Below are 14,869 nucleotides of genomic sequence, written 5' to 3' on the forward strand. Positions count from 1 at the left end.
TGGACCAGGATTTTGGAGACCTGGCTATTGATTGGTCCCCATTCAGACATCATTCTGTTACTGTGGTGTTATTTCACACCTATTCAATTTTGCTTTGGGCTGTGGGTCCATCTGGCTCCAGAATCCTTTGTTAGTTCATTCATGTTGATAAGAGTCATTAATATGCACTTGTGGTCTTTTCAATTTCAAAGGGGTTCTCCCAGAGCAATTTCAGACAAAGTTAATGAGTTTCTTCTTTTCAGACAGGTTTGTTGATTTCCAGTACAGAGGGGTAACGTGATCACTTCTTCATTTTGATTGTGGTACATGTGTCCATGTTCTTGCAATTTTGTTTAACAGTTGACTTTTTAAATTCATAATTCTTCCATTTCATTGTTTATTGCATCACAGCACCTTCCACACATGACATTCAGTACTGTACAGTTTGGTGACTCCACTTCCGCCAATTTCAGGGTGAAGAATGGAATGAACAGGGCTATTTCCTAGCTCTTACTTAGTTTGGTATTTTCTTCTCCATGCTCCTGACCTTTGCCTCTGCTACAGCTATGAAAGGAGTTTACCTGCATACGAAGTCAGATGGAAAGCTCCACAATCTGTCCAGATTGAAAATGAAGACAAAAATACAGCATGTCTTGATCAGAGAACTCCTCTACGCTGATGATGCTGCACTAGCATCACAGAAACTCAGCTACAAAGACTCATGGATTGTCTATCCAGTGATTGTAATCTGTTCTCCCGTATTATAAGCGCAATGAAAACTGGGTTATGGCCCTTGATCACACTAAACAACACGCCACTGGAACTGGTTAGCAAATTCTGCTACTTAGGGTTCATGGCGACACACAATTTGACTCTTGATGCAGAACTCGACACACGCATAGGGAAAGCAGCTACCACCTTTGGCTGACTCACAAAACGTGCACCGAAAAGTAACAAGCTGACCCTTAAGATCAAGATGCTGGTTTATGAGGACTGTGTTCTCAGCACCTGTGAAGCATGGACGACTTACAGCTATCAAGAAAGGAAGCTCAGCAGTTTTCATCTTCGATGTCTGTGGCACATTCTCGACATTTCATGAAAAGACAAAATCATGAATGCGACACTCCTCTCAAAGGCAAATCTCCCAAGTATGCTAGCAGTCATCAAGCAGAGGCGACTTCGCTGGCTCGGGCACAGTCGCAGGCTGGAAGACGGTCACATTCCCAAGGATATTCTGAATGAGGAGGGAGCTGGAGCCAGAAAACTAGTCAAACACCCAAAGCTCCACTTCAAGGATGCTTGCAAGAGTGACATGAAGGATTTTCACAAGTGAAAGACACGAGCCAAAAACAAGCAAATGGAGATATTACCTGTGGGCTGGGGTGCAACACTAGCTACAGCAGCTTGACAGCAGGTGCCAATGCTGGAAGCAGCACCCCACAACAACACTTGATAGCCACCTCATATGTGACACTTGTGTCAGCACCTGTCTCTCAAGGATTGGTCTCTTCAGAAATGTAGAAATACAGGCCCCAGTATTAATGAGGAGGCAGGGAGCAACTGCAATAGTGTGGGGAAAGCTGGCAAGACTGGGGACATGGAGGCTCTCATCAGCAGATAAATAATCATTTAAATAATCTTCTGCACTCCCACTTGGCAACTGGCCACATTAACAGCCCGGCTGGTAGGCGGGAGGCCAAGCAAACAGCAGGTGGCCACTTTTGGAACCCATAGGGATGGTGCTTGGCGGTCAGTAGAGACTGAAAGCTTGGGGCCGTGATCAGGTCTGGTGGGTGGAGGTGGTGAGTGAGTACAGCAGGGCCACCAACAGGAAGGGGTGTGGTGTGGGGGAAGCCAGGACATTGGAGCTGTGATCGTGGCTGGGGATGGCCTAAGGCTTCCATATGATGCTTGGGGGAAGCACTCCTGCCCATAAGGAGTGATAAAAGGAGCAGCTGTTCAGCACTTACATTGGCCAGTCGGTACCTCCTGCATCGGATGAGCTGCCAGGAATTCCACAGTGTGGGCCTGCTTTTCACTTACGTTTTAGTAAGATTTACCAGATTTTCCATATACAAGATTAGACAAGAGATGCAAGGGGAATGTGAGGAAGAACTTTTTTGCGCAGCAAGTGGTAATGACATGGAACTCACTGCCCATGAGGGTGGTGGAAGCAGAGACAATCAGTGATTTCAAAAGTAGATGGGCACTTGAAGCAGGGTTTGCAGGGCTACTGGGATCAAGCGGGGAAGTGGAACTGACTGGATTGCTCCATGGAGAGCTGGCATGGACTCAATGGCCCAAATGGCCTCCTTCTATGCCGTAAATGACTCTATGACTCTATGTTACACTCTAAATGTTAGGCCCCGGCTTGCTTTTGTGGGATGTTCTGATTTGTGTTTGAACAGGCAGAAAAGTTGTTCAATCCTTCTATTCTCCTGTCTGTTGGAGGGTGGTGGTGGCATGTTAACAATCAAGGCCATGGAGTCTGTTTGTCTTTTGGGTACGTCACTGATTCTTGAAGCCTCCTAGTTATCATAGAATTGCAGCAGCAGACACCAAAGCAACACCTACTGCCCACTGAGCCAGTTGGAACTCCAGCACTGTTCAACCTGGTGTGAGTAAAATCTGATGCCAAGCATGGGAGTCATGTGATGCAGCAGTGCCTGCACAAGTGCTACCAACCACTGCTAAAATTATATTCCTGTTTAGTGAATGCATTTTACACAATAAAACCATCTGTTCCTTCTGAAATAAATATTTTAAAATTAGCTTGTTGTCATTTTAAGATATATCTATTTCCTTACTTCCAGGGGTGGAATCCAAGATGGCGATGTTATTGTCAAAGTAAATGGAATCCCCTTAAAGACAACAAATGATTTGCAAGAAGCCGTGAAGAATGAGTTCCCTCTACTGCTCGAAGTTCGCAGGGGAAACGATGACATACTTTTTAACATTGAACCTGATCTAATTATGTGACTGAAACACAGCCATTATAATTAACCCTTTCCAGCCTGGAATAATCCCCATTGCTGTTTTCTCTATTAAGGACCAATCAAGCTGCTGGAACAGATGGCATAGTGGAGTAAGACAGTTGTTTACAATGCTGCCAGCCACCTTTGGAGAATGCCGCCCCTCCAGATTACATCCCACTGGCAGCATCTCTCTCCCCCCACCGCCCCCCAAGTTGAAATCTTTAGCACTTACAACTGATAACTGCTATTGTTCTCTGCCTTGTCTTGGGTAGCTGTAAATGTTTAGCACTTGTTCCAGATTTGAAAGACATGGGGGAAATTTACGAGGTTAAAGAGTTTTTAAAAAATGAATTACAGCCCCAACCCATCCACATCCGGTTTTAATGGAGGCAGGATGAGGGGTGGGTAACAACCCACACCCAGAAGGCATGTTGGCAATTTAAAAATTATTGGTAGCCTCATAGCGATCCATGATTTCAAATTTAACTCTGGCTGGCTGGGTTTCCCAGGCCTCGAGAAACCCAGCAGCTAAAGGAAGTCAAGGACTGCTGGATCCAGGAGGTAAGTGTCTTTTCAGTTAGCTGCTGGATCTAGCAAATCTGCCTTGCCACCCCCCACCCCCCTCAAACCCAAATCCCCCACTGATTGAATTGCAGGCAAACCAATGTTATTTAGTGCAGTAAAAACTGCTTTTCTATATCAGAATTCTTCTGTAGACGTACATTAAACTGCATCAGGCCTGCTCCATGTCTACCAGAGAAATATTTAATGGTCTCAGCCTGCCAGGAATTGGGCAGGAGTGATGGGGGCACTTAAATTGAACCCAGTCATTAACCCTTCTGATCTCACTGCCTTCCCATCGTGTCACGATTTTAACCTGCTCTTTTGAGTAGGCGCATGGGCCATCCACAGTATGGAAACTCAGTCCTTCTTTACATATGCAGATCAGGTCTAATAACATCATCAAGATCCAGTCAGCAATTTTAGTTGAAGACCTGAGCAGGGGAGTAGTGATGTCTGCCCACTCCAGCAAACCTGCCAGGCAATGGAACGTGGCCCAGAAGACACCCAGTTTAAAATTTGATTTTAGGTTTCCTTGTGGCAGGAGTGCTTCTCTGGGCTTGACAATGACACCTTAGTTCCTTTGCCCTGGCTCCCCCAGCTTCACTCCAATCATAGCAGGCCCCCTCCCATTCCTAATTGCCTCCAGACGTCTCCCCATGACCACCACCCCCCCCCCCCCCCACCCACCCCACGCTTGCCTCCAGACCTCTCTGCACTTACCCACCCCCTCCAGTTGCTTCCAGACCTCTCACTTCAGACACCCTCAACTGATAGCCTCCAAACAAAGCACCCAAGCACCCAACCCCACTTCACTGACTGTGAAGAACCATTTTCCACAGGCCCTGCCTGTGGCCTCCTGTCGCCAAATTCCCACTCCTGCCCGCTGGCCAGGTGGTGGATCTAGCTGGGTTTGGGTGGGACTCTGGGAACATTTATGGAAATGAAGGGCTGGGCCACCACTACCCCAGGCACACTGGATATGTTGTCCACGTTCGGCCTTAATGCAGATTGTACCTGCCCTCCCTTTAGTGTGCAGTGATCAGGGATATGACACAAATGCAAAGTGGAAAAATTCTGCAATGATGCTCTCACTAACTCTTCCTCGGGGAAAAATTGTAAGTGAAATGGAATTTTTTTGAACAAAAAAAGGCTTAAGAACTGCTATATTTGGAATGCTAGTCATGCAGTAAACTCATGCAGGCTGCAAAGGGTTAAAGTCTACTTCCTCAGGCAAATCTTTAAAATTATGAATATGCAGTCTTTTATACTGAACATGCCGACAGAATTGTTAACTAAGTGAGACAATTTTGTTTTGTATACAGAAGAACGCCATTTACAGAAAGCGTGTAAAAGAATCTGTAACTGTTCATTCACGAACAAACCTGTATTTGAGTAGAAATGCTACTATGAATAGTGCAGATATACTTTCTGCAGTGACAAGATGCTGTAATCAGATAATATGACAGGTTTATGTTGTTCTGGAGTAATTTACTTCGGGCCATTAAACTGCCACATAATTAAAACAGCTTTGTGAAATCATTTACCATAAAGAGCAAGAATGCAAAATTTGGCTCTATAATGCCAGTAAGTTTCAGCAATATGGGTGTTCAACTCTACCTCATCACCATTCTCTTAACTCCTCCATTGTCACTAAATTATCAAACTGTTTGACATCCAGTACTGAATGAGCAGAAATGTCCTCCAATTAGATATTGAGAGGACCAAAGTCATTGGGCAGAATTTCAATGTAACTGACCTGCAGGCAGTGAGGAGGCTGGTAACGGATCGGGAACCTATGTGTCAAAAGAAGTGGGCTTTGTGAGGCTCTTTAACTGAACCACAGCATTAGCATCCTGCTTCAGGGTTTCCTGACCAATCAGAGAGGGTAGGCAGGATGACATGCCGAATTTGTCAAAAGAAGGGCCCCATGGCTGTATTTGACATGGATTTCTGAGGCTGCAGCACCGACAGGAATGGAAAGGAAACCTGGGAAGGTTGATGCTTGGGTCTCTGACTCTGACCTTGAGGTTCTGCTGCAGGATCTGCGGGACTGCAGTGAGGTGATGTTTGTCAAAACCGGGAGGAAGAGGCCAACCCCTCCAATCAAACAGGCGTGGATGAAAGAGGCTGAGGAAGTGAGCAGCAGGAGTGTGGTCCTTGGAACCTAGAGATAATGCAGCAAGAGATTCGAGGGCCTCAGAAGGGCAGGAAAGGTGAGTGGCATAACATTTTCAGGTACCAAGCCCCAGTTCTGACTTTCCCAGTATGCCCCTGCACGGCTCTCTTCAGAACAACACACTGTGCAGCTCCACTCATTCTTCTCTCACCAGGCAACTCACATCCCCATCTGAACTGGCAACACACACACTCAACATCATCATATTGTCCTCTCACAACCATGCCTCACAGTCACCATCTACAAATGGTGTCCGTCCCTCGTCTCCACACAATCCATTTCTCACACTCAAACCTAACTACTTTCTCTCCTCGCAGGAGAAGACAGCACAGAATTCCCGGGAGAGGAAGAGATTTGGGCGGTGGGGGAGGGGTGTGCTGGAATGTGAGGTGGCCCTCCAGTGACAGGCACCTTATTGGCCATTGGCAATGCGTGCCCACCTACTCCACTGGGAAAGAGGTCTTATTCGAGGATGCTGCAGATGTCAGCAATGACCTGTCGTGAAAGCCTGAGCCTCCCGAGACACTGGTGCCCACACATCAGCAACAACAACTTATATTTATATAGGCCCTTTAACATAATAAAAGGTCCACAGGTTTTGTTCATGCTGCAGTTGGCACTCTTGGTGTTGGTTTTGCTGGCTCTTTTGTTCCTCTTCAGAGGTGCAAGGTGGAGCTGTATAAGCTGCTGCAATGCCGTGGTGAAGGCTGGCAGCATGGCAGTGCATCGGAAGGTGAGTGAAGTGCAAGACAGGTGAAGTGACTTCCAAGAAGTTGGCAATCACCTGCCAAGCAGTGAATGGACTCTCTGAAAAGGAGTGCTGAGAGCAGCAGCCTCTCACCTGATCATGGCTGGAGCTCTTCATTTTCACTGATCAAAGTCTTCCCAGCCTGTCAGTTTCAATAAAGAAGCAGTTCCCATTGTGTACTCACCTCAGTTATCCTGGCAAGTTCCACACAGTTCAGTAAGTAGGTGCACTGACTTTTAAAGCCTGAATCCTTGGTTAAAACAGAAATTAATGACCTATTTGAATATTTAAATACCTTACCCGACAACTACACGGGGGTAGCAGACTTTCCCATGATGCAAGGTGCCATCTACTGTACACAGGTGGCTTTGTGGTGCCATATCTCTATGGTGAGATGTACCAAAAACTCCAAAGGTCACTCAGTATGTAATTGGTGTGTGACCATGCTCAGCACATCATGCTGATGAGTAGCTGGATCCTGGCAGCGATCATGATGCGTTCATTCTGTGGCAGCCCGCTGACCAGCAATCTTTCAGCCACCATGTCAAACCAGATCATGCCTGCACAGCAGCATGGGCTATCCACTCTACAGCAGGCTGACGGCTCCCCTTCACAACACAACCACGCTCATACAATGAGAGCCATGCTGCCACATGAAACATCATCAAGCAGACGATAGGTGTTCTGAAGCAACTGTTACGCTGCCTGGACCACTCAGGAGGAGACCTCACCGGAGAGGGTTTCCAGATTTGTGATGGTCTTGCATTCTACACAATCTGGCCATCATGAGGGCACAGCCCTCGTCACCGAGGATTTGTACCTCAGGAGGAAGAGGAGATGGAGGAGCAGGACAGGAGAAGGCAGCCGACACATCCATATTCCAGAAGGACTGTCCAAGTGCATCATTCAATTCTGGTTCCCGTGAATACAACCCCAGAACCCCATTAGACAACAGGCCCACACTTTACCATATGTCTGTTACTGACCATCACAGCATTCCCTTGGCCACAGTACTGAAATAAAAGCCACCACAAAACAAGATTCCATGGCAATTTTATCCAAAAACACATCCTATACCCTATACAAACTAATCACCCTTGTGCATTCCCTTAGTGTCCGTTTTGCAGGTACCTTTGCCTGTCTAGTGCCCCTACGCAAGTTTTACCCCAATGGCTGCAGCAGCGGTGGCAGAAGGCTGCGGACTTTTACTGGGAGAGACAGCAGATGGCCTTGTAGGACACCGTCACACAGCTTGGGATCTTGAGGGCCTGGCTTTGGACTGTGCCATCTCGGCATGGGCTGCAGCAGTCTGGGCTGGCTGACTGACAGGCAACAGTAAGGACACTGGTGGAATGGCAATGGTGGGAGCATGAATGTTGTTATCCTGAAAGGAGACAGCAGGTTCATGCTCCACTGAGCCACTGCCACTCCCCCTTGCCTTTCACCTCAGTAATCCTTATAATCTGTTGGAGGACAAATTGCTGGACTGCTGTGACATACTGAAAGCCCCTTTGAACGCTAGCATCCACACCCATGATGGCATCAGTCTGAGCCTGCATAGCAGCAAGCTGAGATTGCATGACCTCAGTCCAAGCCTCCACTGCATCATTCAGGCTGTAGGTGGCTTCTGCAATGGAAGCTGAGACATCAGCAATCAGATGCTGCATCATGGTTGGGTCTGCAGGGCTTTTGTTGGTGACGAACTGTTAGCATTCGCCATCATTCCCATTAAATCTGGCCACAACTTCAGGATTTAGTGCCAGTGCAAGTGAATCCAGAAATCTTGAACTTGTGGTCTGCTATTTACTGCTCCTTCCAGGCTGCTGTGTGGATCCCCTACCCCACCCCCAGAGCCAGCAATCAGTAACATCAATTGATTTGGCGAGAACATCCCCTTTTCCACTCTCATATTGCATGTTAGAAACCTCATAAAAAGTTACACCTTGTTGAATGAGGTGTAACTGGGTTTTTTTAAAGCAATCTGAATAATCACTGCTGACAATAGATCTGGCCTCCAAAAAATTCAGGAGTGTTGGCAAATATCTCCATTCTAATTAATTACTAGATTCAATAAACCAGATTTTTAAAAATAATTTTTTTAAATGTAAGTTTCAATGGAAGGTTTTCATTAACACAGTGAGCATTGGGATACACATGCAATAACATTATTCTCTGTTAAGAGAGAACAGCAGAAACTGCAATGGCAAGATTTACTGGTGGAGGTCTGAGATCCCAATCATTAGGCAGGAGGGAGATAGATTTCAATCTCTCACCTGGTGTCAGGCGCTTGCTGAATGTAGGAGGATTAGTAGCCCAGGAAGAAGTTGCAGAGAAACTAAATTAAGCAAATAGGGTAATGGATTTTTATATGGATAAATGTAAGGTGATAAGCATTCAAGTGAAAAAGTCAAACTCACATTCCCATTCGGTATCAAATGAAAAGAATCTGGTGTGATTATGGACCATTCAACAACACTATCAAACACTTAGATGCACCTTTTGTTTTATTCGCTCATGGGTGTCACTGGCTAGGCCAGCATTTATTGCCCATCCCTAATTGCCCTTGAGAAGGTGGTGGTGAGCTGCCTTCTTGAACCGCTGCAGTCCTTGGGTTGTCGGTACACTAACAGTGCTGTTAGGAAGGGAGTTCCAGGATTTTTACCCATCGACAGTGAAGGAACGGCAATATAGTTCCAAGTCAGGATGGTGTGTGGCTTGGAGGGAAATTTGCAGATGATGGTGTTCCCATGCATCTGCTGCCCTTGTCCTTCTCGGTGGTAGAGGTCGTTGGTTTGGAAGGTGCTGCCTAAGGAGCCTTGGTGAGTTTCTGCAGTGTATCTTGTAGATGGCACACACTGCTGCCACTGTGCGTCAGTGGTGGAGGGAGTGAGTGTTGAAGGTTGGTGAACGGGACTTGGTACGAGTTAAAAAACGGGCAGCAGAGTTTTGGATGATCTCATGTTAATGGAGGGTAGCATGTGGGAGATCAGCCAGGAGTGCATTGGAATAGTCACATCTAGAGGCATGAATGATGGTTTCAGCAGCAGATGAGTTGAGACAAGAGCGAAGTTGGGTAATGTTACGGAGGTGGAAATAGGCAGTCTTAGTGATGGCACAAATATGTGATCGTAAATTCATCTCAGGATCAAAAATGACACCAATGTTGTGAACAGTCTGGTTCAGCCTCAAATTGTTGCCTGGGAGAGGGATGCAAAACGTAGCTAGGGAGTTTGTAGCGGGGACCATAGACAATGGCTTCAGTCTTCCCAAAGTTTAGTTGGAGAAAATTTCTGTTCATCCAGTACTAGATGTCGGCCAAGCAGTCTCATAGTTTAGCAACAATGGAGGGGTCGAGAGAGGCGGTGAGAACTGGGTGTTGTTAGTATACATGTAAAAATGGCGCTTTGTTTTCGGCTGATGTCTCCAAGGGGCAGAAGGTAGATGAGAAACAGGCGGGTGCCAAGGACAGATCCTTGGGGACACCAGAAGGAACAGTGCAGGAGTGGGAAGAGAAGCCAATGCAAGTGATTCTTTGGCTATGATTAGTGGAGAGGTGTTGGAGGAGGATAGTGTGGTCAACTGTGTCAAAGGCTGCACACAGGTCAAGAAGGATGGAGAGGGATAGTTTACCTTTGTCATCATCACATCAGATCTCATTTGTAACTTTAATAAGAGCCGTTTCAGTACTGTGACAGGGGTAGAAATCTGATTGGAGAGATTCAAACATGGAGTTCTGGGAAAGATTGGCATGGATTTGATAGGTGGCAACATGTTCAAGCACTTTGGAGAGGAAAAGGAAGATAGGAGATGGGGCGATAGTTTGCAAGTTCGATGGGGGTCAAGGGTTTTTTGGAGGAGAGGGGTGATGACGGCAGATTTAAAGGAGGGTGGGACAGGAGCTGAAGAGAGAGAAATATCCACAATATCGGCTAACATGGGGATGAGGAAAGGAAGTTGGGTGTCAGCAGTTTAGTGGGAATAGGGTCAAGGGAAGAGGAGGTGGGTCTGATGGACAATATGAGCTTAGAGAGTGTATGAGGAGAGATAGAATAGAAACAAGAGAAAAATGCAAGATCAGGGCTAGGGCAGGGTGGTGGGTGCGTGGGTGGTGGGAAGCTTTAGAGGACGTTTGGCCCAGTGAGCTAGTGGATGGAGGGAAATGGCAGAGGCAGCTAATTAGATGGTCTCAATCCTTTTTTTTATTCATTCATGGGATGTGGGCATTGCTGACCAGGCCAGCATTTATTGCCCATCCCTAATTGCCCTTGGGATGGGCAATAAATGCTGGCCTGACCAGCGACGCCCACATCCCTTGAATGAACAAAAAAAAAGATTGAGAAAAAATCTTACTGACAAAGAAGTCCATGAGCTCCTCATACTTATTGTTGGGGGTGAGGGTGGAGGTGACAGGGGAGAGGAGTTTAAGAAGATGGTTTGCAGTAGATGATCCTGAATAGTGAGCAGTTTTAACATATGAGAGAAGGACCGAATAGTGTTTTAAGTGGTCCAGCCAGATCTGGTGGTGAATAGTGAAACCAGTTGTCCGCCATATCTGTTCAAGTCTCTGTCCCTTGGACTTAAGGGAGTAGAGATGAGGGCCATTCTGGGGAAGAGCCAGGGTGAGCGAGAACAATGGTTTTATTGGGGACTTGGGCATCAAAGGTGGAAGGGAGGGTGCAGTTGTGCAAATTTGTAGCCACAGAAATGTCATGGTCTAGACAGTTGGGATTTTGAGAGTACAGTTGTAAGCAAATTCGGGGATAGTTTTTTCCAGGGGCAGATACAAATGGAAGTAGGGTTGGGGCATGGAAGGGGGATGAGGGTGGAGAGTGATACAAAGAAGTGATCAGAGATGGCCTTATCTGTGATTGATACAATGGGAGTAGTGAGACCATGTAAGGTGACAAGCTCAAGGGGTGACTGTGAATTTGATTTGGCAAGTTTACATGGAAGGAGAGATTAAGGAAAGATAAGAGGGCTGTGAACTCAAAGGAAAGAAAGCATGGTGAGTTGGGATAGAGGTTGAAATCACCGAGGATGAGAAGTTGTTCAATATATAGGCTGTGGGAGGAAAACAGTAAAGATATCTCAATGAGAAAGTTCTTATCGTACTTGGGTGGGTGGTAGAGAATGATGATTTGGATTGAGAGGTGAGGGGGTGAAAGACTATTAGATGATCAAAGGAGGAAGAAATGCCAGAAGAGTGGGGGGTCAGGCAAAGATGTAATCTGGTGATCAGAGATACACTGCCACAGAGATGATTTTGGTGGGGCAATTGGTGGAAGGTATAGCCAAGCAGTAAGGTTTCATATAGTGGGATGGTGTCATCATTCTTAGCCAGGTTTCCATCAAGGCTACAATGTTGATGCAATCATCCACATCAGTTCATGGATTGCAAGGGCTTTGTTCACAAGTGAATGGACATTCTGGAGCAAGATGCAGAGAGGGGTAGTGAGAGCTAATTCACTCACAGAATCTACAGGGTCAGAAGTGGGACAGGAAGAAGATTGACAAGATTAGCCCCCAGCTTGGCACGCTGGTTGGGAGATTCAGCGAGAGAGTAGGATGGGAAAGTTGGAGTTGCTGCTTGTAATGAGCCAGTTCCAAGTGCCTTCATGAGCTCTTTGGAGGCTGCCAAGAGGCATAGAGGGAAGCTGTGGGCTTATCTAAGAAGGAGTCAAGCATGACATGGCATTAAGAGAGCAGGAAGGTTGAGGAGTACTGAAGGGTTAGAAAAAGGAATTGGGAGGACAGTGTACCTGAGTTGGGAGAAGTGAAAGAGGCATGAAGATAGAAGAGAGGGGTTTAGAAGGGTTAAAGAGAAAAAAGTAAAAATAAAGTGAGAATAAAGTGGAAATGTAGTGATGGCCTTGGGTTTGGAGCAGCAGCCAAAATGCACATGCGAATAGATACAGGGAAAATTCAAGTTACATAGTCCTGGTTATGTAGCAGCTATTAGGATACAGAATAACCTGATAGTAACTGGGAGATAGCTAGGAGACAATAGGAACGAGTCCAGTGTTCCCAGTGATGGGATATATTCTACATCATGATCACAACATTCTTTGACTTGTATTCTGCTATTTAGCATTTTTTGTTGATTGCTGATTTGCATGGATTTAGACTCTTGTAACTTCTTCCTGAGTTATTTCAGTATCATTCATGGAGTTCATGTGTCGTCATTTTTCCTTTGCACGTTAATTACTTTTGTTTGCATTAAGTTTCACTTGCTATTGCACTACCCACTCATATTTTTTAACTCATTCTGTAATTGCTGAATTCTTCAATTCCACTGCCCCTCTATACTAAGAGCCGCCCCTAAATCGGTAGTTTGATTAATTTCTGTCAATATAACCAGGTTTTGAAGGTGACAGAGACTGAAAAAAGGATAGGAATTCTACATTACATTTACATTGATTCTGATCTTGTATCATCAGCCTCAGAAGCCCACCCCCATATCACCATTGTATGGGTGATGGCGAAGACGCAATATTGGAGGTCCTGGCAGATGGGAGTTCCAGTTCGGGGCAGTGAAGTAGCAGTTGGAACTTCTCCTCCTTCTTTGCTGCTATGCTTCTCCACTCCAGAAGGAGAATCCAACCTAGTAAGTCAACGCCACTGCACTTCTGCCCTGACTGGACACTTCTACCCACTGCTAAACACTGTCAGCATCAAACTTAATGCTGGTAACAATATTTAAGTTCTCTTTGTCATTATCAATTGGGTATATATCTTTATGTCAAGGTGTCAACAGAAATTTTGTTTTTAAAGGGTTAAAGCAGGGTGTTTGAAGCACACAATAGTTATTTTGAAAGGAGCAATTTCAACTATAGTTCACAGTCTCCGAAGAACAAACCCTGCCAGAGGGCGAATGAAGATTTGAGCAGAATTGAACAAAACGTACAGAATACTACTGACATCACTATGTCAGCCAATGAGGCGGAGGCAGGACGGGTCTTACAGCAGGACTTACAGTAAACTATCGATTTTACACCAAAGTCTATTTACTTAGTAAACATTCAATTTAAAAGACTGCAACAAACAGCCTTCAGAGTCTATTTAAAATGAGTCTCTATGAACTACAATAAACAGAATATATCACTGAAACTACATGTCTCTGATAAAAGCAGGGTGATTTCTCCAGCAAAATGCAATGAGTGACAGTTACATACAAATTATGTGCTTACAATCAATCCCAGTCAGCAGTAAGAGCTCTAGGAATGATTGACAGGGGCATTACCCAATCATCTCCATTCTGATGGGGAATTGTGCTGGCACTATGGGTAAGATTTTTCCTCCGGCATTGGGAACCTGACGTCCTGACCCTGCACCAGGGTGGCAGGGAGCTAGTCACAGCCCATGATTTTTCCCAATGTCAGCTGCTAATTGGCTGGAGGGCAAGTTTGGTGACCAATTAGTGGCGGCAGGTGAGGGATGGAGGCAGGACTCTGAAAGTGCGAGCCTGATTTAAAGGCATGACGGTAGCCATTACTGCGGCAGCCATTTTGAAAAAGTATGCAGGCTGCAGTGTAACAGGAGGAGAGGCAGAGACCTGGCACCTGGGGCAGGGCTGCCCATCACCATGGATGCAGATCTTGAGGTGCTTCTGGAGGCTGCGAGGGAGAGGAAAGAGGTCCTATTTTAAGAGGATGGCAGGAGAAGGCCACCCAGCCAAATAAAGCAGATCTGGCTGGAGCTGGTAGAAACTGAGAGCAGCTGGAGTGTAATTTGGTGGAACTGGGTGCAGTGCCACAAGAGGTTCAATGACCTTCTTCGCTCTGGAAAGGTGAGTGCAACACAACACCCTGATAACAGGGCTCTAGGTATGCAACCTCCAGCAGACACACCAGCTGAGTGACCTGAGGATGCACAGTGCTCCTTAACATGGGATAAATGTGTGCTCAGAGTGGTCACTGACCTGTCAGCAATGCCCAGAATCTTAGCGCTGTGGAGCCCCTGGCATAGGTCAGAGAGGCAAGGAGTAGAGGGCGCATAACTCTGAGGAGAGGGCTCACACTGGCGAAGGTGCCCCAGCTCGCAGTCCTCACTGCCATAGAGGAGGCAGCGATGGAAATCGCCAGGATGGTCCCGCAAGACCAAGTGGGGGACAGTGAGATGGGAATACCTGAAGATGAAATGACAGTGAATTCTGCTGATGAAGGGGATGGAAAGCACTCCTCCCCATCTGACAGCATGCCAGAGACTTAGCTTATTGGGATGCCTCAGCACAGCAGAGCCTTCTGCTGTCACAGACTAGTTCTCATGATCTCCCTGCTGTGTCTCCCAGAGGGTCAGTCATAGAGGGTGAGTGCCAAAGTACATTCGCATCAGTGGGGCATCGCAAGCTTCTAAGACAGCAGAGCCAGCACCATCACATCATACAAGTGCACCCTCCACCAGTGCAGATACAATCAGAGCAGTGGGTCC

The 14,869-nt window shown here is 46.3% G+C and overlaps 1 protein-coding gene across 1 annotated transcript in view; it reads left to right on the forward strand.

Moving 5' to 3' along the window:
- LOC137374131 (serine protease HTRA3-like) overlaps positions 1-5,041 on the forward strand; it is a 49,491-nt gene extending 44,450 nt beyond the window's left edge. The window contains exon 9 of the mRNA XM_068039904.1: positions 2,793-5,041. Coding sequence (XP_067896005.1) covers positions 2,793-2,958 — 166 coding nt within the window. The 3' untranslated portion in view covers positions 2,959-5,041. The remainder of the gene's footprint in view (positions 1-2,792) is intronic.
- The last annotated feature ends 9,828 nt before the right edge of the window (positions 5,042-14,869 follow it).

The sequence above is a fragment of the Heterodontus francisci genome, chromosome 1 (genome assembly GCF_036365525.1).
Source record: "Heterodontus francisci isolate sHetFra1 chromosome 1, sHetFra1.hap1, whole genome shotgun sequence".
In the NCBI taxonomy this organism is placed as follows: Eukaryota; Metazoa; Chordata; class Chondrichthyes; order Heterodontiformes; family Heterodontidae; genus Heterodontus; species Heterodontus francisci.